We start from the raw sequence: 25,182 nt of genomic DNA, 5'->3' as shown, positions 1-25,182 counted from the left end.
TATTGTGTCTTTGGGCTTGGCACCTCTGCCTACGCTTTTCCCTATATTCTCGCTAGCAGCAGGCAGAGAGTGGCTTGTAGATGGTCTGGGTGTTCAGCTCTTTCTGAAAAGGTGTTTGTCTCTGTGCTTTATATCAGCTGGTTCAAGAAGTCTGCATGGACTTTGATGAACTTAAAAGCACTGCTTTAAGTAGTCTTTTATTTCGCCAGAGTTTATTTTCCTGTGGCCTAGAGCCCTCTGATTTCTTTGTTGGGACCATATGTGGCTGTACCAGTGTTTTGTTTCAAAAGTTCATTTTCAAACACAGCGTACCGCTTAAAGTTACATTTTCAGTTTAAAATGTGATTGTAATGAAAAAAAAGCCATTTGAAATGATAGATTGGTTAAGACTGGAATTTTTGAAACAATGTTACCTAAATTGTAATGTCATGTTATACAATCTGCATTCCTATTTAATGTATTTTTTGACGTTGGTGTAAAGGAGAGCATTTATCTTTCAAGCATTTTTCTTTAAAAATGTCTTGTTTAATGTTGGTCACTGAAAGATTTTCCTTGGAATTTAATGAAGCTTTGGGCAACTGGTTAAAGTGCAGTCTTAATGTGTGCGCCTGAAATATGTGGAAAGAGGGCTTGCCCAAGAATATAAGGAACACATGAGCCCATAAAAGTCCTATAAAGGCATGGTGAAGGAAGATTTATGACTGATTCCTGTGTTTTTGCTGGCATTTACCTTTGAAAGAGTCTGGAGGTAAGTGTAAGAATCTGACAGCACTTCCCAAAACACCCTTTTCCAATCTATTGAGTGCATTTAACCTTTTCATATCAGATGGTAGGATTGTGCAAGTTTATCTGAACGTTAGGAAAAAACCCAACAACATAATGACTGATTAATTCTGAAGAAAATTTGCCAGGAACAATGAAACCTGGAGAAAAGACTTCTTCTGGCTGTGTTATATTCTTAGATGAAAGGCTGAATTTCAGCTTTTTCACAAAAAACATATTTTAATTCTAAGATTCATATAAGAAATGCAGCGGTACAACTTTTCAGCTTGGTCGTTGAGGCTTAGCATAACTTCAGTGGAGACAAGGGCGAATAGATATTTCTAAAAGCGTGAAAGCTGTAGAGGCTGTACACCAGAGATTGTCAGCTGAAGCTGGCCTTTTTGGTTTTTTATTTTTCATTCTTCCAGCTTTTCAAACACATTTGATTCTTCAGATTGTTTACACTCAAGTGAGAGGTCCCGTGTCCATGCTTCCAGAGTGTTTGCCCGCCGGGCCCTCCACTTTGACACACTTGTGGGCACAGCCGATTGCCACACTCGGGCCCCTGTTGCTTCTGTCCCCAGGGCCACGCAGCCACACACCAACTTGATACTGCTGCCAGAAATTCATATCTATGCGGTGCCCGGAGGCACTTTGTCTGTCAGCAGCTTTTTGCTCAAATTTGGCATGCTTTTAGACAGTGGATTAAGGTTTTTCCTCAGATTATATGACTCTTCATACACCAGAGTCTGTGCGCTTGCCTGAGTGAGAGAGATGGAGGCAGAGACAGAGAGTGCCCAGGCAAAACCGTGCCTGGCAGGAGGTAAAAACGGGCAGAGAAACCCTGAGCAAGTTGGCTGGTTGTTATTTTGGATCCTGAGGAATCGGATCAAAATATTTATTTCACTGGTGGTGTTCCTTAAGGAGTAGGAGGATAATCCAGTGATCAGGGATTCAAAAGATACATCAAAACAATAATTTGCAGAGATTTTACTCCAAAGATGAAATAGTGCCATTAATTTTTAAATAGGCATATGGTATCTGCCAGTTGTTAAAAGCAGCAGAGATCTGTAAATGGGCCACTTGAAATGTAAGTATGCAAGAGAACGCTTTTCTAGTGCTGCTTACCACAACAGAATCTGAAACATTAACTGTTTCTCAAATTCACTAAGGGTTAGCGCAGTGCCCAGCCTTCGGAAAGAAGAAATCTAATGTACAAGTACACTAACTGGGGAATTACCAAGTAGGGAGAAGGACTGAAAAAGAAAAAAAAAATAATCTAAGGGGCAGAGAAGATCATAAGTGAAATCCAAGTCAGCAGAGTAATCTGCAAAAAAGGCAAATTTTATTCTTTGAACAGAAAAACAGATGAACAGGTCAGTATGCTGTTTTAGAAGAGACTGGCGAGGCTTCTTTCAGAGTTTTGTGCCCACTAAGGGGCAAACAAAGTCCTTGTGAGAGCAGAAGGAGGACGGGAGAATTAGCGAGAAGACCCTGGAAGGAAGGCTGGAGGCTGAGAGGTGGCATAGCAGGAACCCTACAAAGGGAAGGTGTCTACTAACAGGGCAACGGCTGAAGTGTTCTCCGGGCTGAGGACAAGGGAGCTTAATTTGCAGCAGAGAGGGCTTAGACTGGACATTAGGTAGGGAAACAGCAAAAAGTCCTCAGAGAGAGACTTAATTGTTGGAAATGTTTTAAGGGCAAGTCAAAACAAGTTCCCATGGGGCAGGTCTAGATATGCAGCCTTTTAAGTGATACTCTGTCCCTGCTTTACTGAACGCTAGTACGTAGTGATTGCCGGCGTGTAATTTCTGTAGGTCTGCAGGGCAGTTTGACTACGGGTAGAGTTAGCAGCAACTTCTGCTCCTGCTTAACACTGCAGAGCTGTACCTATGGATGTTCTGTAGATTCTTTCTGCTTATTGTATACATGTTTATTTCTTTGTAAGGGTGTATTGCATGAAAATAAATGTTTTGGTGTTTGAATAGTTTTGTCAAAACTTTAAAATTGGGATTTCTGCAAAATGAAAATCCCACAGAAAATATATTTTCCTTGAAAATTAAGAAAGAAGAATTTTCTTGTCTGAACTCTTTCTTTGCGGAATCTAGATTTCTGCTCTGACTTCAGTAGTCTTCAAAATATTAATAAGAGGAATATTTTTTTTTCTTATTTCAGAAGCGAAATTCTGACAAGAAATACTATGGCATTTATCACATATTATGGCTTGCATGACATCTCTCAATTCATTCTTCAAATATGTATTTCTGGCCACCATTTTATCCCATGGGCAAAGTGTCGTGGCACACAGAACCTCAGGGCTCCAATGGGAATGGTTACTGTGATGAAGGCTTTCCTTATAAGATGCACAGTCCCAGTCCAGAGGAGAAAAGACAGAAATGCAAAGCATATAAGGCAAGGCCCTATACATTAATGAAGTTTCATAGCTTTAAAGGTATTATAAAGAAATATTTGTTTTGTTTTGTTTTTTGTTTTTACTGTAATTTTTTTAATTCTGTTTGGACTGACTTGAAACATCATAGTTTTTCTTGTTGATAGTTCGTAGCACTTCTAATGAGCTGCTCACCACAGAATTTCAGAAATTTTAAGTTCAGCCTTGGTAATAAATATATAATTTTGTCTTTTTATGATTAATGAGTTATATGTGGTCAACAAATGGCAATAGTAAGGTCCCTCAATCCTTCTTTAGTTATGAATCTCAGTATGTGCTTGTGGAACTGGTGGGGCAGGTCAAAGGAAAGTAGGATAGTATATTAACAGGAGGTAAGTAATCGTGGCAGACTGGGTTACAAGGCTACAGAGAGAGGCAAAAGAGTGGAACGTTCCTGCCCAGGACACAAGGAAAATAAGTAGTGATGGAGGGAGAAGGAGAGCTTTGGATGAGGTGCCTGCGGGGACTCTGGGCATGGGAGAAGTAGGCAGGCGGAGTCCGGCCAAGCACCAGAGAAGAGGAGTTTGTCCTTTCTGGACAGAGAGAGGGAGACTGGAAGGAAAAGGCCATAGGTGGGGGTAAGTGTAAGAATGGGACAAGAGGAGCCGAGTGGGTCAAGCAAGAGCACTTGACAAAGAACGACTGTGAGAGAACAGAGCAGAGATGCCCACTGACAGGTATGGCAGCAGCCTCTGGGTATTTACTAGCTTTTGCTTCTCCAAAACTGGAGTACAATAAAGGACTTGTAGTGTCACTATTTACAGCTGTTGGCAGGTATCACGGACATCCTTCCTCCGCTGCTTGGGAATGAGGGTGATATCCTGCTATCACCTGCTGTGTTAAGGCAAGTGAGGGGTATACCAACGTGTCCCAGCCCTCCTGTCTGTGACTATAAATATGAGGCAGAAGGATAACATTTTTGTTTTTCTAGTTGTCCTCTTTAGAAGGTGAGAAGCTACCGGCAGAAAAAAACATTATTTGCAAACTTGTGTTTTTAATAAGCCCAAATTAAGGTGACTGTGCAAGTCTTATTTGGTCTCTTTGTGCCTTTGTGACTATTATTATAATAATTATTTTCATAATTATAAGGTAATCACAAGTGGACTGCTGTTTCAATATATGAAAAGGATCAATTTGGAATGTGTCATGCTCATATAGTGAAATATGTCACTGTTTGTAAATTGTCTACTCATTTCTTGCAAAGACTGGTAACTAAAAAAGGAATGAGGCAAAAATTTCAAGAAGTATTATGTGAAGGCAGCTGATTGCTGGCCTGAAGAACTAAGGTCTCTGTCTTATCCTGCTACAAATGTTCAGAAATCATTTAAATCAAACTCTTCACAAGTATTCTTGTGTTGTATTGTAATTTTCTTTGTGCTGAACGGAAGTCCTAGAGTCTGATTTATTTAAGTGTTGAACATTTACCCTTGCAATTGCGGACAAGGGAAGTAGCACTCTGAACATTCAAAATGCTATTTAATGGCGGGTACTTAAAAAACTCAGGTTGCACATAACTCAGTATATACTTTTGACCTTAGTCTCTTTCAGCCTCATTTTTTATCTTTTCAACTCACAAGAGTATTGGAAAAATACATTCATTAGCACCTGTCAACCACTAAAATACTATAGTGGCATGGAAATACTGGAAGGAAATTAATTCTGATGTTATAGTTGAATTCGGATAGTGTGCTGATAGTAAGGCACCAGACACTGAACAGTCAGGGAAAAAATCCACAAAGACAGAATAGCTGCTCATTTAATAAATTATTTTTATTTTGTGCACTGATGAGCTGTTGCCCTGTGAAAAGTATGGTCATATAATTAAAGATAACATACATACGCACAGGAGGGATAAATGAAGGTTTCAGTTGCATTTGCAAAGTGCCGTTCAGCCATGTGCTGTATTTAAAATCTTCATCTTCTTTTAATGTATATTCATATAAAGCATGTGTGTGGGTGTTTCTGCGTTCACCTATGTACAGAAAGAAATTATCAACCTCTTGTACATAAGGAAAAAACCAGAAAATTGCCATTCTTTCAGAACTGTTTGAATTCTGGGCTGCTCCATGAGGTACAGCTACACCTACTCTTCACTTAAGACTAATGAAAATGACCCTGTAAATGAGTCGTAGTTTAGATTCCAACAGCACTGAGAAACAGAATGAAACAGAACCAACTTCTCAGTATTTATTCCAAAGATTTTTTTGCATGAATTTAAATTTCAGACCTGTTGAACTACCAAACAGATTGAGCTCTTCCCTCTTTTAAACCCAGCCCCCTGCCATCCCCAAGAAAAGCTTCTACATTTTTCAGAAAGTTGGACAAACTTCTATGTTGTTAAGGGGACGAGCTGCAAAAGGATTAGCTCACATTTATAAACCATGGAAAACCAATCCCAGGAGTGGGAGCATGGGAGAGGGCAATATTGAAAACATCCAAATTCAGGTATTGAGCATGTGAACGAGGAGTCTGGGCTCCCTTTCCCTCCCGGGGGAATGTCCAGGAAACGTGGCTGGAGATGCCACGGACCTCACAGTGACTGTGCATAGACACTCCTCTCTAGGCTTTAATCCAGTCTGCAAATACTAATGACAGATCTGAGAAAAAAATTAAGTGTGTAAAAAATGAAGTTTTAAGGGACTGAAAGGATGTGCCAATTTATACTGACTTTAGCAAATAGCTTTAGAGGAGATTTTACTTCACACATGGCATGGTTTAGTTTGGCATATCCAAATGTAGTATTTCAAACTCTCATTTTGAAATTAACCAGAGTTAAGGATGAAAGAAGATGATAAAACTAATGCCAAAGGAAAGGTTTAATTTCATGTTGAATAAGAAGTTTTGATGACCTAAGAAGATATGCTTTTGTTTTGATGTTGACAGAGCCTGTTCTCAACATTACCATTTCTTGGTCAATAATGAGCTGTTTTTCCTAAGTTATTTTCCTTTATTTACCAAGTAAAATAGTATTTTATTCTGGTTCTACAGAAAACATTCCAATGTCTTCTGACTATAAAATGCATTTTCTGATACATTGTGAAATATTGTCAATATTTTAAGATTATTTTATTATTCAACTTTCACATAACTTCATTTATTTTCATTTTTTTCCCTAAATTTCTCTCCTAATAGTTATCTTTTTTTTTTTTTTTTAACCCGCACTGAGGCCTATCCTGTTTTTGGTTGGTTTCGTTGCCATTTTTTTTCTTAGTTGACCTTCACATGTGTCTTCTGTTACATTTAAAGTAGTTCTTCATATTGTCTCTCCTCATTCCTTTATGTCAATTATTTCTTCACCTTATCCATTCACTACACTAGCTTAGGGTCTTCTACATAGGTAGTCCTGTTTAGGTGTCCCTGCACTCACCCTGAAGGAGAAGAGGACGTATGAGCCAAATCCATGAAACGAATGAGATGAAGCATCAGGAGGAGCATTTCTCTGGCATGAAGGTCTCCTCCCGCATTGTTGTCACAGGTGGCAAGGGAGCTGCTCTGGTGGCCCTCCTGGTTGCACTCTCTGTTTCCCCTGCTGGAAAGACTTGTGAAGGCGCAGGGAGGTGTGCAAGGCTGTGGGAGAGGAAAGAGAAGGGGCTGGCCATGCAGTCCATACAGAGTTCTGAATCACAGGCAGCTCCTTCTCATCCTACAGCTTATTTTCACCCAGGAGCGTCAAACTTTCACAGCTATGTTTATCCAATATAGAAATTGTAGATGAACTTAAATGTCACATTCAGCAAGGTAGGCACTAAGCTGAAGCGACATCATCATTGTCTAAGGGAAATGCTTATTACTGTCATTTTTGATGCTGTGGCCAGAGATCTTAACTTGCTGACCAGGGAATAAACTGAGGATAGTGGGGCAGGAAAGGCCCTCCTGTATATTTGTTACCTAAACAAGGCCAGGGCACGGGTGCAAACACGGCATGACTCCTCTCATTGCTTAATAGCTTCACACTCCCAGGCATGGTTTGGCCTGGCTGAGTAATCTTCTCCCAGGGCATGGTTCAGGCAGGAGATATGCAAGGGTCCTTTCTCCTTTGGTACCATAGATGAAACCATCCTGTTTTGCAGAGCAAGAGAGTTTAGCTGCGCGAGTGAAACGTGCTCAGGGCCATGGATCAGGAATCACTTGCAATCAGGCCCCAGGGTGAGCCCCAGCTGATCTTCATCACCAGTGGAGGATCAGCCAAGGAGCGATACTGGCTTCTGGTCCCGTTGCTGGAACCCACCCTCATTGCTGTAGCCCATCTTGTGCCAACACTGGCTTGGCATGGGGCCACCTCCCAAGGTCCTATCTAGCCTAAAATACCCTGTGATTCTGTACGTTTGATATACAGCTCCATGTAAGACTTTCTCTCTCCATCATCAAGTTGTATTTAGTTTAATTACAACCCTAGGCATTTTGGGATATTTGTTTTAAGCCAACATTTTCATTTGGATGGCATATGATTTTTTTTTTTCCAGATTAATTGGAGCTACTTTCTGAGAGTACAGTTTTGAGGTGCTTTATGTACTTGGCAATTTTCTGTTTGTTTGTATACTGAGTCATTCCTATTGCAGTACTTCTCCTTGAGATGTCTTTTAAGTATTTTCAAGCACTTAATTAAAATAATCTTTCATAAATATTTTGCCCCATATGGAAATTCACCTTCTAACAGCAAGCTAATTAATTTCATATTGAATAGTAGAATGGTGTTATAATAAGTCCAATGCGTGGAAAAGTATTTGAGCTAGACCTTGACTGCATTTGAAATGGCCATTGGTTTTGAGGCTTTTTACACTGGGAACTTCCATACATTCTGGTAAAATAGATTTAGCAACCTCAGACTTGTTTCTTGTATGAAAGTAAATTCAGAAAACTAGAGTTTCTCAAGGTGTCTCCTTTAACTGCTTAAATAACTTTTCCTTTAAGTCCTCCTACCTATGAAATCTCTTTATTTCAGATAAAGCTGGGTTTGTGAATAAATTGGGCCTTACCTCGCTGCTGGGTGGATTGTGTACTGTGGGTTATCCGAAATTCATCTTGCCTGCCGGTGATGTGAAGAACTGAGTTTACATTACAAAACTGTAATTCCATCATGTACACATTCTTTTTACCTTACAGTCAACATGGGGTTAATGATCTCTTGGCTGATTCAGAGTTGCAGGTGATGAGTGAATGTTTAAAGCAGAGATATCTTGTTTGCTAACTCATTTATTGAAGAGCAGACTCAGCGCAACATAGGTGGAAAAAACATGAAAGCGAGTGTGGAAGACAAGTTTGTCCTGCTCTGTAGGTTCCAGAACACTTTCCATTCTATGTGTGCTGTGTTATTACATTTGGAAATGAACACTAAATTCTGAGGTTTTTTTGGCTTTCTAATCTGTTCTGTTTTGGTGGGGGCCTTGAAGGGAGGGCTTTATATGAGGTTTTCTTTCTTTCTGATTTGTGTTTCTCTTTGGTAAACATAGTTGACAAGAACTTTTGGTCTCCTTTTTTTGTTATTGTTTGCATAGATTACAAGGAAATTGTTGAAAAGGTTCTGCTATTGTATTTTGGGAATGATGATCTTGCCAAAGTTATTAAAGTTGGGTTAGGTTGTTGCACTATGTTCTCCAGAAGGCTAACCCTTGAAACCTAACTGAAAACTGGATGAAGAGCAGACTGTTATTTTTTGTCAGGACACAGCATCAGTGGTCTGTGATGTGCACTAGCTAGCAACTGATTTCTGGAAGAAATTTGAGCTGTTATTTTGATTTGGCAAGCTTTGTGTTACTGAGATACTCTTTTCCCAAAATGATTTCCTCCTCACCTCCTCTAATAAGTACTGGAGTTGTAGTAATCCAAAGTTCATTTATTACCAGCTTTCATTTCCATTGTATAAATGGAAAGGGGCGGCAGGATGTTATTTCTGGGGAGGATGGGGCTAGGAGTATTTTAGTGTGCTTCCCGCTGTGGTTCACAAGTGCCAGAATGTGATAACTCTGCGAGGCCGGTTTGCAAAACCTTGCTCAAGTGGTGCTCGAGTGGCACTGATTTTGGGGGTGGGAAGCCAGCAAGGCCACCTTTAGATTCATTTTCCTTTGTGAAGGTCTGCTTTAATGGATTTACAGTGCTCTTTCAATGTAACAAGTTTGTGAGCAGGAAGGCTATGGAGCTCTAAGCCAAACAGGCGACGCGTGGGTGTTTTGGGCAGGTGTGAGCGGTGGCATTGCTCCCCCGCCTGTCGGTCCTGTGCCCCGGGTCCTTCTGCCTGCAGCCTCCCTCCGAAAGAGCGGCCTCGCTGGGCGACTCAGGATGGACAGAACCTGCGGGACAGGCTCCCTGCAAGCAGCGTGGCAAAATATGTCTGTCTTTACTTCATCGTCCCTGTTAGTGTTTATACATTGTGTTTTCTTTGGAGTGTACGTTTTTCATGAGATTTCTTACCTGTTCTAGATAGAAAAAGTTGGTTTTTTTTTCCCCAGGCTATTTTTAAAAATATATTTATATATAATTTTAATAAAAATGTATTTGTGAACTTAGTCTTGATCTGAGTGAAGATAAATATTCTGAAAAAGATGAAAATTTAAATTATCTGGCCCGAGTGATGACTGATACATTTTGGTATTTCTTTACTCTATTGTGGTTTTACCTGTTAGTTGAAGTGTTTTATTTTGTATCCAACTAGGAAACTAGGATTGCGCTTTTTTTTGTTCGTATGTGTGTGTGTGTGGTGTTGGAAAATTACTACACACCTGCAAAAATGTGTAATTGTTTCGGAATTTGAAATTTTTTTCCCCTTTTACTGTTTTTTAATGTGCTTTTTCAAAAAAATAACTTAAAAGTTAGACTTTATAAAATTGTGATTTATTTGTACTTCTTATTGATATGAAAATAATTTTGGGAGCCTTATCTTGTATAACATGTATATTTGTAATAGTTTTGAAAAGAAAGATAAAAAATTATTAATATTAGGTGGTCATGTATACCTAACAGACTAGTCTATTGGTGTTAAAATTATATTGACAGTTATTTGTTTGCTTGCTGTTTTACTTCAAATATTTATTTAGAACATTCTTGTAGTTATATACGCCTAAAAGTATATTTTGTAAAAAAGCCACATCATGGTTAATTTAAAATTATACTGAGAGGATGGATTAGGCGATCTAGCTGTAGCCAGGGGAGAATGGGGTGGAGAAGATAAGAAACAACAGCTTTGATCAGTGCTCAGGAGAAAAAAAAAAAAGGTCAATTAAATGAGGCACTGGGATAAAGCAAATTTGAAGGAAGATTCAGGACCTGGAGAGGAATAAAAAAACTACCTAGGTTTGGGGGCTGGAAGAGGTAGTTACATGAACCAATGTATGTTTTGTATCCATAACAATTTATTAATGATATTGTTTTCACCTTTTCACATTTTAACATCTAAAATATGCAAGGATTTTTTTTTTCCCTGCCTAGTTTGTTAAACTCATATTGTCAGAATTGTGTCATTCTCCAGTTTTCCCATCTCATTAAAAAGCCAGAGTTGTGCCATGGCAGCACTTCACCATTAGCAGTTTCTTCTGTCTTGCACAAGTCCCAGGGAAACAAAAATTATTTAAAAAAGTATTTTAAATTAGCTGGTATATAAGGCTTGGTAAAGAACTTCGGGTTTAAAAAATGCAGTGTTCCTGAATGATGCCAGTAGCAGTTTCTGCTATCTAACATGGTGAAGCATCATGTTTCTCTAGTAACTGATACTCATTCAAAGCTGTTCAATGAAAATATATCATATTTGGGGACAGAAATTATATATGAAGGGTCTCGAAGAGATGGCTGGCAGTATGTGTGAGAGCATCCAGGTGGCTTTGGCTGGTAGAAATCTTTTGGGTGTTGAGATGGGCTGTAGCAGGAGATGTCAGGGAACTTGGGCTAGATGAAAGAGAATAGTTGAGTATATGCAGAGTAATCCGAAAGCTGCTGGGGATTATTGGTTTGGAGCAGGAAGGTACTGTTGGTGCCAGATGCCTTGGTTCTTCAGAACAAAGGAAGTTTTGTTGAACTGAAGAAGGGAATAAGGCAAAATTGAGGAATGTAGGAAGAAATTTGAAAAAGAGACCCCCTAGTCTCCTAGGCTCAAAACCAGGATATGTTTGCTTGAGAAAATGTGTTGGGACTCTGGGGAGATAAGAGCCACCTGTTTACTAACCAGCACTTAAAACATGCATGGTAAGTGGATAATTACTGTAAACAGTAGGATCTTTCATGCTTTAGCTTGTCTGATGCTGTCACGCCCAATTGTATTGGTTTGCTGGACAATTTGTAGTGCAGACTCTTACTGGAAAGCATGCTTCGCAAGAGCTGTTTGCCTTCCAGGAGCGATCCCAGAGTTCATTGCTGGTTCCCTTGGTAATTTCACATCCTCTCATCTTTCTGAATATTGTTTACCATACCTGCAGCAGCTACGCATAAAATAACCTCTACCAGATTCACTGGATGTGAATTCATTGCCATTTACACTATAGATTTGTTCAGTTTTCATTCAGCAGCATACTGCACGTGTGGGTCATGTGCATGTCTAGTATGTCTAGTACGTATCTAGTAACATGTACGTTGCTAGAGCAGAAATTCTTCGGCAACAATTTTTAATACCTTCTGACTTTTCTTGTGCTAAAACCACTTCTTAATTTTTATGAAAGTGGTATTGTAATGAGAATAGGGACTGGTTTATGCAGTATTATATCTTTGACAATGTAAGGAAAGTTTGCATCTCTAATTGGGCAATAATACTTGAAAACAGCCTGGTTAATAATTTAAGCGATTTGCAAATTCAGGTGCAAACGTTAAGTGATTTTTTGCCTCAGATTCTCAAACTACACACTGATACTACAGTCATGCTGAACCCTTTGGGCAGGAGCAGGTACACAAAAAAAATGCTGATTTTTTTTTTGGTATTCCTTTGTAATGTCGTGAGAACAATTTATGAATTTATCAAATAGCTTTTTAATTTTTCAAGGTACAATGCCTAATAACATCAGATTGATTTGTGAGAAATTCCTCTGTATCTTACTGGTTCTACACCTTTCCAACTAGAACGGGACAGAGAGTGATAAAAGATTATATTTTTGACCATCTGTCATTTCAAAACTGGATCTGCTGCTTTCTTACAATCCACAGGAGTGGATGAGACTTAACCTCACTGAAAGCATTATGCTTGGTTTTTTGCTATTAACAGGCCAAACTCTGATAACAGGCGCCACAGCATCCGGGAGAGGATGTCCAGCACCAACGAGAAAGGGAGCCTGTCCATGGAGTCCACCAAGGAGACCCGGTACTGTGCTGTCTGCAACGACTACGCTTCAGGCTACCATTATGGCGTCTGGTCTTGTGAGGGCTGCAAAGCTTTTTTCAAAAGGAGTATTCAAGGTAATAAACTGTTCAAGTGAACCACCTTTACTCTTTACTCTTGAGGAAACTTTGAAGCTACTTGAGATTCCAGCCTGAGCCCAGGACAATGACGTTTATTGGGTTTTCATTAGCAGCTGCTGTGCTCTCCCATATATTTTTAGCTCTATATTTGGTGAATGCTTCTAGCAAGTATATAATATGTTGTTATTTAGTCCAAGATTAATAAGGGAAATTAAAGCTTCTCATGTTCTCCATGGTTTAGGTATGTCCGACCGTGGAGGCAGTGAGAAATCTAATTTAAAAATCCATATCAGATCAAGATGACCACTCTTTCAGGCTATTTATATCTCTTTTCTGTGATTAAAAATATTTTATCCAAAATATTTTTTTTGAGTGAATTCCCTGTCAGATGAAGATTAATTCATGCCAATTCATTTATTAATCATAATTTAGTGCTCCATTAGCAAGATGGTTCAATCCAAATCTCAAGTCCTTGAAGATGTGAGATGTCTTTTGAGAACCAATATTGAAGAGGAATGTTTCCTTCATGAAATAGCATTTGTATCTGACAGCAAAGCTGGGCTTTGAACTATACGCGGAATGGTTTAGTTCACAGTCTTGTCATGGCTAAAAGTATACTGTGCAAGGTGTCCAGTGGAGTGAAGGGCATCTAACAGAAACAGTGTTAATTACTGCGATTGAGATAATTCTCGATTTAAGTGCCTGTCATTCTGTGGAATGGATGCTTTTTTGCTTTGTTCAACATCTCCTAAACTGAGTAAGAAGTAAGCAGGATTCTACTGAAAATATGGGTACTGTTCAGTATCTAAGTCTTAAGAAAATAAAGAAAAAAAAAATATAAGAAAATAAAACAGATTTCTTCCTTTCCAAACAGAAAACTAGTAAAGTGCTGTGCTTTAGTTAGGTTTCTATAGTTTTTTAAATCTCCAGGTGATACGTAGGCACAAAAATTCCTGTTGCTCCTTTTTTGAAGTAAACGTAGTGAGGAACAGTTTTTACCTCATATCACAAGGTATGATTATTGCCTGTTTTGTTGCATGACTACCACTGAGGTGAGTTAAATAAGACTTCCAACATTCGGCTCAGAATTTTACCCACCTTAAAGAAAAGAAGTGAAAGATTGGCTGCGGGATAGACATTGATGAAATTATTTGAATGTCAGTGATTAGTTAATAGTTGCTTGTATTTCTGCTTTTCCAGACTCATCAGAATGATTTTTAGAAAAGAGAGTGCTTTCTGCCAGAGGTCAATAATAAGCAATGCTGGAGGGAGAAAGGGTGAAATGCTTTTCTCTAAACATCAGAATGATTTACTTAAACTTGTGACATAGGGAGAACAGCTCCCTTATTGAGCGTTTTTCGTTATTTGTCGTTTTGAGTTCCCCTGACCAAGTCAGAATTATTCTTAGAATTTTGCAATTCTGTCCTTGTACTCGAACTAAGTCAGCAACTAAGTGAAAACTGAAATATTCTTAAGCAAAATCAAGAGTTAGTTATCCAGTAATTGTACAGCACAGATCTTCAGCTTTTGGCCATTATGGAATAAGAAATGAATCTGACTGTTTCATGGAGTTCCATGGTTCTATGTCAGCACTTGGGTGGTTTTGCCCTAGTCTCCATGTGGACAAATGCTGTGGTCCTCCACAATGATCTGTTATCTATTTGTACTACAGTACATGCTAATATGTAAATTTAGTCCTTGCTACATTTATATACTTGACATCATTTTTAAGTAGGTAAGCTTTAAAAATTTAAAGATTAAGTGTCCCATAAAATGCCTTTCTTGATCTTTAAGTCATGTTTGCTCTAATTTAAGCCCATTGCTTCTTGCCCTATCCCTTGTGGGCATGAACGCGGCTTATTACAACAACCTTTTACATAGTTGAAGACTGTTATCATATCTTTCCTCAGTCTTCTCTTTTTTAGACTAAACAAACCCACTTCTTTTAGTAGAACATGCTTTATAGACTTGTGATCCTGTTTGTTAAACTTCTCTGTATTTTCTCCAATTGATCCACCTCTTTTGCAGTTAACAGCTATCATAAAAGGTGACATCCACTTATATGAGGAAAGTAATTCAAGAATATGAGTACTTATGAGAGAATTGTGATCACCTGATCACAGGTGGTATGAAAAGTCCTCTGACGGATTTTTAAAGTCATAGCTACCCAGTACTGATGAACTAAGGGATTTTTTGAATTTCCTACTGGATCTGGAGGAGATCTCTACCTCAGCAATTATATGTTCTTGTTGGATGTGTGTCCAATTTATGAAAATGACAGTAATTTTTAGATTGAGAATACATGAGAAAACGTGACATTTACCTTGCAGATGATAATAATTTTAACTAGGTTGTGATTGGATATCTGGGAATGAATACTACTACTGTGTGGATGTATGTGTAGAAGAATATGTGGACTAAATATGTTATATTGTATATATGATATGCATTGTATATATGATATGCATTCCTAAAAAAGGGACAAAAATTTCCTATGAAGCATATGATTAAACTCTACTGAGGTACACAGGACTTGTTTGTATAAACAAAAGTAACACAGAATGCTTTCAGCAAAGATTTCTGTTGCTGTTCAGTGTGTCTTTCTTTAAATGCAAGATAACCATGCTACTTTGGTGCTTTGCTGTCCTGTATTTCTCAATACATGTATAAGTGCAGAGGTGATCGGTCTTTTTTATACTTCTCATCAAAAATTTCACAGGAAAATTGCTGCAGTGGAATTGGATGTTGTCAATAGAGCCTAGTCAAACATTCTCTATGGTTCTTAATAGGACCAGAGGAAAAAGTGAGTACAGACATGAACAATGAACAAGCTGTATGGGGTAATCCATTTCCTCCCTGTGGATCTATTATTCTCAGTGATATCTGAGGTATCTATGCTTACTTGCATTAGTATATACTTAAATGTTGTGAAAACTCACATCTGCATTGGACCTTACCTGCGATGGAGATGGATAGCTCCATTTTTATCCAGGGGAGCTGGAATGGTTCTGGAAATATTTTGTGAATTTTAAATGATAAGTTGTTTTTCTTTGCCGTCAAACAGTTAAAGCTTAGAAGGCAATCTGAATTAGTAACTGTCTCTCAATATGTGCAACTGCTCGATTTTGTTTAAACAACAGATGGTTGGTGGAAAATCTCAACTGCCTCCTGAAATTGCCCATGTCAGTCTATTTTGTTAGTTTATGTCCCAAAAGTGATTTGGGACCTTGTTTTGAGAAAACTCTGTGCAGACTGATATTAATGTGTAATGTTTCATGGGAGAGAAAAATCATATGACACCAAGAACACTGTGTTGCGTGGTGACAGAGTGCTTTATTCTTTGTCCAGCATACATAACCTTCAGGGGTGTACTTGGTCAACTGACTTGAGTCCAGAAGCATAACAAGCAGTCACATCACAGCACACTGTACTTCTCTACTAAAATACTTACGGATTTTAAATCCAAGAAGGGCCATTACGTCATTAAGTCTAGTCTTGCAATATAAACTTTATATGCTATCCATGTACAAAGCCTGGTAACTTGATGGAGGTAAATCTTTTAGAAGATGCCCAGCTTTGATCTGTGGGCTCAAGAGCTTTCTTACAATGATTGCTTATTCTAAAGATTTGTCTTCCCATCTGCTAAAACCTTACCTTTCTAATTTGAATTACTTTTTGAATCACATCCATGAACCAGACTTAGTATCCAGTATCTCTCTCCCGTGGGAGGTTTTTATAACTTAAGTTGTTACAATCCAATCACCCTGATATCTTAAGTGAACTAAAATGTTTCAGTCTCCTGCTATATATCTTTCTATCTTCTGACTCCTTTGTGTTTGAACCTTTTCTCATCCCCCCACACCTATAATAGCCTCTTTAAAGTTTGGTTGTCAGAATTGGATGACGTATTTCAACATCAGCCTTACAAATGTCATTTACAAATTAAAAATCCCCTTGTGACTCTCACATTCTTTCCCCCTCCTTCTAATTCTCTTGTTTTTTGGATAGCCACCACAAGGTACAGGACAGGAATTACTGTTACCATCTTTGACAAGCATCCAACAAATGCCTACATATGTGGGGCTGAGAACCCCCAGTGGGAGCAAAAGGGTTTCAGAACAAACGAGGGGTAACTCCTTACACTGAGAGGGTATCTTGAAATCTCACAATTGCTGAAGTATTTTAGAAATCCCCAGTTCTATTTCCCTGCCTCCTTCTTGTGCCCTTCTGATGTTTTTCAGGTGCACCTTCTCTGCCTTTTCTCACAGCTGTATACTCAGACAAAAATCTGGAATATTTCACAAATATTCAGTTAAGAATTACTGCATGTTGGGAGACAGTACCAGTCCAGCAAGAACAGGTTGGCATCTGAGAATGGATGAATAGCTGTTCTGAGGGATTCCAGAGGCCTGCCATTAATGTCTTGATCACAGAGATATAGTGGTCTCTGAAGTGCAGGAATTCTCGAAGCTGGGAAGTATTTTAGTTGTGTGGCTCGAACATGGATTTTATTTAACGGTTGTGCTTTCTGACCATCAAGTAGAAGAGTTTTGGCAGTAGACTTTGAGTGTTATCAATTGTTTTAACTTCACAGTGATAGAGCTGTACTTTGTTGAAAGTATGGAGTTCAGACTTTAATGCCAGGAGTGGTGGTAATATATACATATTTTCATCTGAGTTGGAGAGAATTTCACTGGTAAAACATGTCTAATAACTGGGTGTTTTGGTAATGCTGCAGTGCAGCAATTGCAATATTGTCAATTTGGGAGGTTTCTGAGATCTTCCCTTTAACTTTTCATTATTGTCTTCTGTTTTCATGGTATTTTTGTAATCTGTTTGATAACAGCTGCAAATGCTGCACCGATCTTGCAGCCAAGAAGACAGAAACTCCCTAATAAGGCTGCTTGTACACTGATTCTACGGATTGTCAGCAGAAAGCAAAACTACAAAACATGAACCTAAGCGAGACTAGGAGAGGTAATCACAGCCAATAAACAGGGGTCTGCAGACCAGTATCTAGTCTCGGGGTGGAAAACATACAGTTCCAGTTTGAGAGGTAGGTGACTGTTGGAAGGGTAGAAAATGTGTGTTTGGAAAGTCCACCAGGGTTTAGCCATTACTGGGACTGCTCTAATAGCCTGTAGTCAGCCAGGTTCTTCTGAAACTTCTTTTGATTTATTTTTGTGGTTTTAGTAGTTTTTCTCTAGTGCCCGTTGAGTTAAACACATGCTCTGATTGTTGTTCCCTAAGGTGCATTTTTAATACTTGGGTGGTATTGAAAGGCAAGAGTCAATACCTCTTTTTTCCGAGTAAGGCAATTTTGAATGTGGTACTTTTGCAGCGAGTTTTTAGTGCCGTGTTCAGCATGGATGTGGCAGTGACTTAAGATGTTCGTATCCAAGACACTTTCTTATTTTTCATAGTCTAAGTGAATCATAGGGCTACAGTGGACCTTGAGCCCTAGTCTGTCTTTCTGTCCTGTGATAGGATCAACCGTTGCCAGTTCCTTACATATGTTTATTGAACTGCTTCTAAAAACCTGTAGCCAGATCCAATGTTTTATTCTCCTTATCTTTGAAGGCTACTAAGAAATTTGAACTTTCCTTCCTGCAGGTTAAGCCCATCACTTATATTCCTGTCTATCATGCCACAGATAACTGTTATCTTTACTTCCGCAAAAGCCTTTAAAGCACAAAAGATGTCGCACCTTAAAAAAAATATTATTCTGTTTTACCTAACCTAAAGAAACACAGTTTGTTTAACCTTTTCTCATAGGTTTTGTTTTCTAATCTTCTAGTTGCTCTACTTTGGAGATTCTCCACTTTGTCCCATTTTCTTTTTTTCTTGAGGTATGATTTCCTTCTATATGATGCTTTACAAGTCCTGAACAGAGCAATAAGATTACCTTACAAGCTCAGCTAGTGGTATTTGTCTACATCCATCACACTGTAATGTTTGCCTTATTTACAAAAACATGACACTGTTCACTCATAATCAGTGTGTGATGCAGAATAAACTCAAGCATACTTTTCTGGAGAAGAAACTTCTTTCCCATTTTGTTTTATGCATCTGATTATTCCTTTTTTAATGTAGTGGTTTGTACTGGTCCTTACTTTTGCGCTGCTTTTTCCCATATGCTATCTCCAGTTTGCCAAGATAATTTAGAATTCTTATCCTGTAGACTCCTGCCATTTATTTCAGATTTATTTCTGTCTGACTAGCAGAGTAGTCTGGTCTTTTCTCTATTCTTCTAACACATATAAATGTCATCTACAAATGAATAACATTTAATAAAATAAATACTCCAGTCCATTTCCCATCAGTGAGGAAAATACTGTATAGAACTGGATCCAGGACAGACGCTATGGAGCCTCATTCAATATCAGCTTCCATTGTAAATGTGAACTCTGATAGTTCTTCCCTGAGACTGTTTTCCTGAAACCATCTAAACTATATTTTCCTAGCTGACACGTGAAATGTCACTCCAGGCAATGCTGAAAGCCTTTCTGAAGTTGGGCAACACACTTTACCAGAAAGCAGAGAACACTCAGTGATTGTTATCTGGTTTTATAAATGGTCACTGGTTCTTCCTCTGCCAAGTCCAAAGCTTTTGCCACCTCCTAGTCAAAATTCCTAGCCCTTAGAAACCATATTTAATGTATCCTGTATTATTAGCTTTAATGGTGATTTACTTCCTCTGAAATATGATTGTTGTGCCATATCAAGCAACAAAAAACTTAAACAGTATTTTGTGTTGCAAGTATTTAATGAATATTTCATTTGGAAACTCACATTATCCCTAGCTCAGGGCCCAGCCTGTCAGCAGTTCAAAATATTCACATGAGGGGGAAAAAAAAAAAGAGCTTTACATTTACAAATTACAAGAGAACATGTCCAGCAGGAAAGTGCTTAACTGTTCCAATGGGTTTTAGAGAGTGTGAAGAGAAACATGTTTTTGTAACCTCATTTAACTCAGGTGGGTTTATTGATTTAAACTGGCTCCGTAAGTTGCACTCCCACGAAGTTTCAGACTTTCTGTAGGTTTAAGTTGTCCTTTGCAGTCACTTTTGAAAAGTAGAAATCAAACTAGAGAGAACTGTGTAAGATCACTAAAATGACAAATGTACTGGAAGTGCATGAAGTGATCTTTGACATAATTTAGTTCCAAAAGGAGACTATTAACAAACTTTATTGAAGTATGTGTACCAGTTCAGAGCTACCGTAAAAGAACTAGCATGGCAATTTACTGATGGTATAATTTAGTAACAGATATAGTAAATATCTCATTGTCTGAATTCTTTGAATAAGATTATGTATTTCTCTCAGATATTTGATTTAGTTTAGTCAAAAATTGTTGAAATAATTGGACTTCCTTTGTCATAAATAACGCAGTTAATCCCCACTCTAAAATATGGCTAGAGATATGCAGGACAACAGACTAAGTTATCTTTCTTGATCCTTCTGATTACAAAATGGATGAATATTCTATAGAGCATCAGTGATATTAAGGTGTAAGTGAGGAAACCAAGGAGCACAGATGTATGTCAGTAAATGAAAGAAGAGCATAACTAGGTTTTACTTTGCATGAGAAAACAGTACATAGGCAGAAAAGAGACTTTTTGTCAAAATACTGATGTTAAAGATTCATATAATAATTTCACAAACCAGGAGTTGACTGTACTGCAGTTTCAGTTTCCCAGACTTTACTGCAGAAAACTCACTGTGCTTAGAAATGCCCATGTCCACTGCACGCTCTGCGCAGTGAGAATCCCGTCCCCCGCTCCCAGTAATATACAAATACCGGCACTTCCTTTACAGGGGTACAGGTGAGGATAAATACATTGCAGCTCCTTGCAAACTTTGTGATACCAGGGACCGCTCAGGTACCAAAGTTCCAACTATAAAATAAGACTAGCTAAACTTATTCAATAGGTCCCATCACAATCCCAAACCTGATGTTATACCTGGAATAAAAGTAGAGTTATATTAATTTTCTTGTTGCTAACAATTGATTGGATTTTAAGTGCGCAAGAGTAATCTGCAATAGTTTTAACTTTTTTGGCCTCTTTATATTATTTGTGGGAGTTTTCTGTAGTAGAATTCCACCCCTTCCCATTTTAGCTCAAATAAACTGGGGAGCTAAAAATACAACAGATTTGATTCAAAGTCTATGGGAATAAGATAGCCATGGCTTGCCTACAGCTCTCTCTGAAAATGCTTTTTGTCTCTGGAGGGATCATCTGAGATGGTTGTGAGTAATACATTGTGGGAGTTTTTCCTTTAATACAGCTGTTGGTTTAATCATGTGCCAAGGATTTAAAACAATTGTGATTTATCAGATAGGGGAACAGAAACTAGATGTCACACTCCTTGCCAGATTTTGTAGAGATTGGGATCTGGATTGGCGTCTTTTTTTATTTGTCATGAGGAAAACATATACTTCCTATGTTGTTACTTCGTCTAAAATTAAAAAAGATGGGAATGGAATTGGGGTAGAAGTAGACTTTGGACATGGTATCATGATCCTGAAAAAGTAGATGAAACACCAATTGAAATTTTAGGACTAAGGGCAATAATAAAAACTTTTAAATTATCTGCTGGAGTAGAAAATATAATTTTATATTTATGTATTTATAAAGTTAAATAATGTTTTACTTTTTATATATCACCCTTTCTCCATGTATATATTAATGTGTTATTAAATTAGTGAGATAGCAGCAGGTTTGGTTTTCTTATGAAATGCCCATTCTTTTTCTTCTTTCTTCATTTTTCCTGTTAGCTGAAGTAGTATATGGAAAGGTTAAAGGAAAGGTCAGTATCATAATCATTTGGCTTGAATTAACTGCTTATGTGAACAGTGCTATACATATGGGAAGGCAAGAAGATTCCACTAGAAGGCAAACACTCAGTGTGGGGGCTACATGACACAGCTGAAGGACATAATAGCATATAGATTTTAACATTTCATCCTTTCTCATGCTTCAGTGGTTCTGTGATCTTTCTTTCCAAGGTATGCCTAGAAGGTCGACTTCCTCACTGGATGCAAAGGAAGTATGTTTTACAATCTTCTAGGCCCTTTTCCTTACTGTCACATGTAGTAATGTCTTGCTGGTTTAAAAACAGAAAATGATGAATCTTCTCAGCAGTGCTGGGTAGTTGCTAAGAGAACGACAACCCAAGTTTCAAATCCAAAGACCTTGTCTGAGGGTAATTAAGATGTGAATTTGAGTGTCTGTGCTTATAAAGGAATAAGACATAACCTTCTGTTCTTTTGTGAAACCTGTTAGGAAGGAGTGAGATTTTAAAATCAATCAGTGCAGTTTTATTGGGGCACTTTAACTTAACATTGATATAACTTTTAATTTTACATTCAACATTTGTTCATACTGGGTTAGCACATGCAATGTGCAGGTGCTATCTTTTTTTTTCTTTTTTTTTTTCTTTTTACTGTTTATGAAGACTTTCCTCTTACTGTTGAGGCTATTCTATCCAAGCTTCTGCTTTTTGTTTGTAGTCTTCCCACTTGTCACTTGCTTGGCACCCTAAGATGTGGATAAAGTCTACATTCTAGCCTTCCCTTCACCTACATTTATGAAATTCTGCTAATTTCATTGTCAGAATAAGATCATAGAAGGACCCAGTGCTTCCACAGATAACAGCTAACCTGGCAGTCGCCTTATGGAGGTAGTGTAAGAAATTTGTGTGACATGAGGATTGAAAATAAAAGAATAACTAAAGGAAACACACACATTAGTCAAAGTATGATAATTATTACTGGCTTTGTATGAAATGTGTAATGAGTCAATTCAACTACATCAGCTTAGATGTCATACAAAATTTACCTGACAAAAATATTCCTTTATTGGCTTTGTAGAATTGTCATTAAGCATTCTTAAGCTGACATGCCGACATGTTGGTTTCTTTATTTCACTTTTTTGTACAACTTTTGTACTGCTTAAACTAATCATTCCCTCAGGCTAATATTGATGGTTATTGGAATATAATATGGCAACTGTTTACACATTTAAGGAAAAAAATATATCTGTGTTATGCTAATTGCCATTGATAAATTAATAGGGCCCCAATTTTCATCCTTGTTGGTCAAAGACAAAATGAACTCAGCTCTTGAAAGCTGGAATTCAGTGAAACTCTCAAGCACGTACGTAACTTTAACCGTGTATACTGTGCTGAGACTACTTGCTAGAAGTACACAGATGCTTAAATGTTCCACTGAATGTAGTAACTCTTAACTTTATGGAAATATGGAGTGTTTTGCTGACTGAAGCCCTCAGAGATAAATCATCCATCCACTCCAATTCAAGCATGTGCTGCTGTTGCATACACCACAGTTATCCTGAGAACCCTTAGATGGACAGCGATGAGTCTCTGAACATAAATACTAGTCACATAGCTCATGGTGATGAGAGAAAGTCAGACTGCATGTGCAGTAAGAAAAAGCTCTGATTATGACAGGCTGGGTTAGAATAAACTCAAAATGATCCTAATTTCAGCCATTATTTTCTTGTTGACACTTTGCTTCCTCATCATCCCCCTTCCACTCTTGGTCTTTATCATACAGATTGTCACATCTGAAATTAGTGCTTTGAGAAAAGAGCCAGGTCTTTGTACCCTGTTCTGGAAAGACCTTAGCAAATAATAAAGTGTTATACAAATACTTAATATTATTTTTACTGTTTTAAAGTGTACAATGTGTGAGATATCATAAGAAAAACAGACCACACCTCCTCAAGCTCCCTTAAACTGTTCCTTTGCAGCTCATGACAGTACAAGTCATACATATGGGGGGATTAAAACTAGGGGCTCTACCCTATTAAACTCACTGTCTTTAATTTTGTGCAGGTTATCTGATAATTTATTAAAAAAACCCACAAAAACAAAACCACAAAAACAAAACCACAAAAACCCCTAACTAATAAGACCACAGAGTCCAAGTGGCACGTGCTTCTCTTTATGTGTATCAGTGATCACTGAAGACATTTCATCCTCTCAGTACCAACTAGCCAAATGGCCTAATTAATCATAGAATCATAGAGTGGTTTGGGTTGGAAGGGACTTTATAGATCATCTAGTTGCAACCCCCCTGCCATGGGCAGGGACACCCTCCACTAGAGCAGGTTGCCCAAAGCCCCATCCAACCTGGCCTTGAACACTTCCAATTAGCTGCTCTAGCACATCTTACTCTTTGGATAAAATGAAAATGAAGTGCAGGGCAGCTGGGCACCTGTTGATGTGTCCCACTCTTACACTGACAATTCCCACCAGTGAGAAATCCCTTCTAGTAAGTCAGATATTGTTCAGAATCAACTTTGCCAAGAGAGGAGTTTTAAGGATAAAATAAAAGGTAGAATAGTTAAAAGACAATTCACTTTACAGCAGAGTCATTGAGTTATAGTATTTCACTTTAAAATAAAACTTGCCTTTGTGTTACCTAATCCTTAATTGTGTTCTACCTTTTTCCCTTCCATGCCACCCCAAGCTAGACTGCCTAGTCCATGTCTGTGCCTTGCAAAGGAAACTTCCTTCCTCACTTCCTGTGACTGAATACTTGAAATCAGATGGTATTGTGAAGAAGCAGGAAAAGTTTCTGCCTTCTTCCCTTAATTTCTTTCTTCTTCCCTGATTAGTTTGAGAATAATGTCTACTGTATACTCTAATTATCAAACATTTTCTTCTGGTTGCTTGCATCTTTTCCAGTCTCCTGAAGGCACGTTGGTTAAACTAAACCAAAAGTTCTGAGAAATATTAAATGCATTATCTTCTTCCTAGTTTTACAGCAAATATGAAGTCTAAACAATGACATTACTATGGCATTCATAATCTGAAGAAGTATGCTCCTCACACACAGATCTTTCCTTTTTTGCATTCAAAATGTTACAGGTTTTATTCTATGAAATCTGTCAAGCACTTTGAAAGAAGAGTGGGTTGTTTAAAGTGCACATCATATGCATGAAAACAGACTACTTATGCTAACCATTAAAGCATATATTTAAGATAAAACTTTTCAATGTAAAAATATGATAGTATGAATCACGTTAATTTCTGTAGGGACTGTAGCTCTATCACAAATAGGATTATTTTATGTACTATTCTACAAACCAAATGCCTGTTCCCAAATGCTTGCAGTTTGCAAAAGGAAATCTAGGTTCAGAGCATAATAAAGTCTATCACTCACATAAGCACTGTGAAAAAGAATGGCTGAATTCAGATCCTGCACTCATTTCCCCTGTGAATTTACCCTTTAACTTCACTAGGAAGAAGATGAGATACTCTGTCGAAGTCTTTCTTTGTTTTTAAAAAGAGTAATTAAAGTTTTCCATCTTTCTCTCATGCTATTTCAGAGCTTGGCTTATAAAACAAGGCTGGTGATTGAAGTCATGTGTTACAGTCTTTTGCTGCTGTTTAATGTGACCTAATAAAAGTGCATTTTCTTAAAAACATGGCTTTCCCTTTTTGCTCCTTTTCCCTGTAGATAGTGCATTTTTGTATGGTTGAGCCTGTTTTCTTTCTGACTCAATTTTTTTTTTTCCTTATATGTGAAATGTTTTGAATCAGATATAGAACAGTCTGTATCCTACCAG

At 38.0% G+C, this 25,182-nt stretch overlaps 1 protein-coding gene across 2 annotated transcripts in view; it reads left to right on the top strand.

Annotated features, from left to right (window-relative positions):
• The window catches only part of ESR1 (estrogen receptor 1), a 175,992-nt gene that overhangs the window by 75,313 nt on the left and 75,497 nt on the right, over window positions 1-25,182 (top strand). For both annotated transcript variants that reach the window (XM_054822184.1, XM_054822185.1), the window contains one exon: window positions 12,390-12,580. In XM_054822184.1, the coding sequence (XP_054678159.1) occupies window positions 12,390-12,580 (191 nt within the window). The remainder of the gene's footprint in view (window positions 1-12,389; window positions 12,581-25,182) is intronic.

Source organism: Grus americana, chromosome 3 (genome assembly GCF_028858705.1).
Source record: "Grus americana isolate bGruAme1 chromosome 3, bGruAme1.mat, whole genome shotgun sequence".
Lineage (NCBI taxonomy): Eukaryota > Metazoa > Chordata > Aves > Gruiformes > Gruidae > Grus > Grus americana.
Note: the sequence above shows the minus strand (reverse complement) of the source record. Positions and strands in the feature narration are given on the sequence as shown.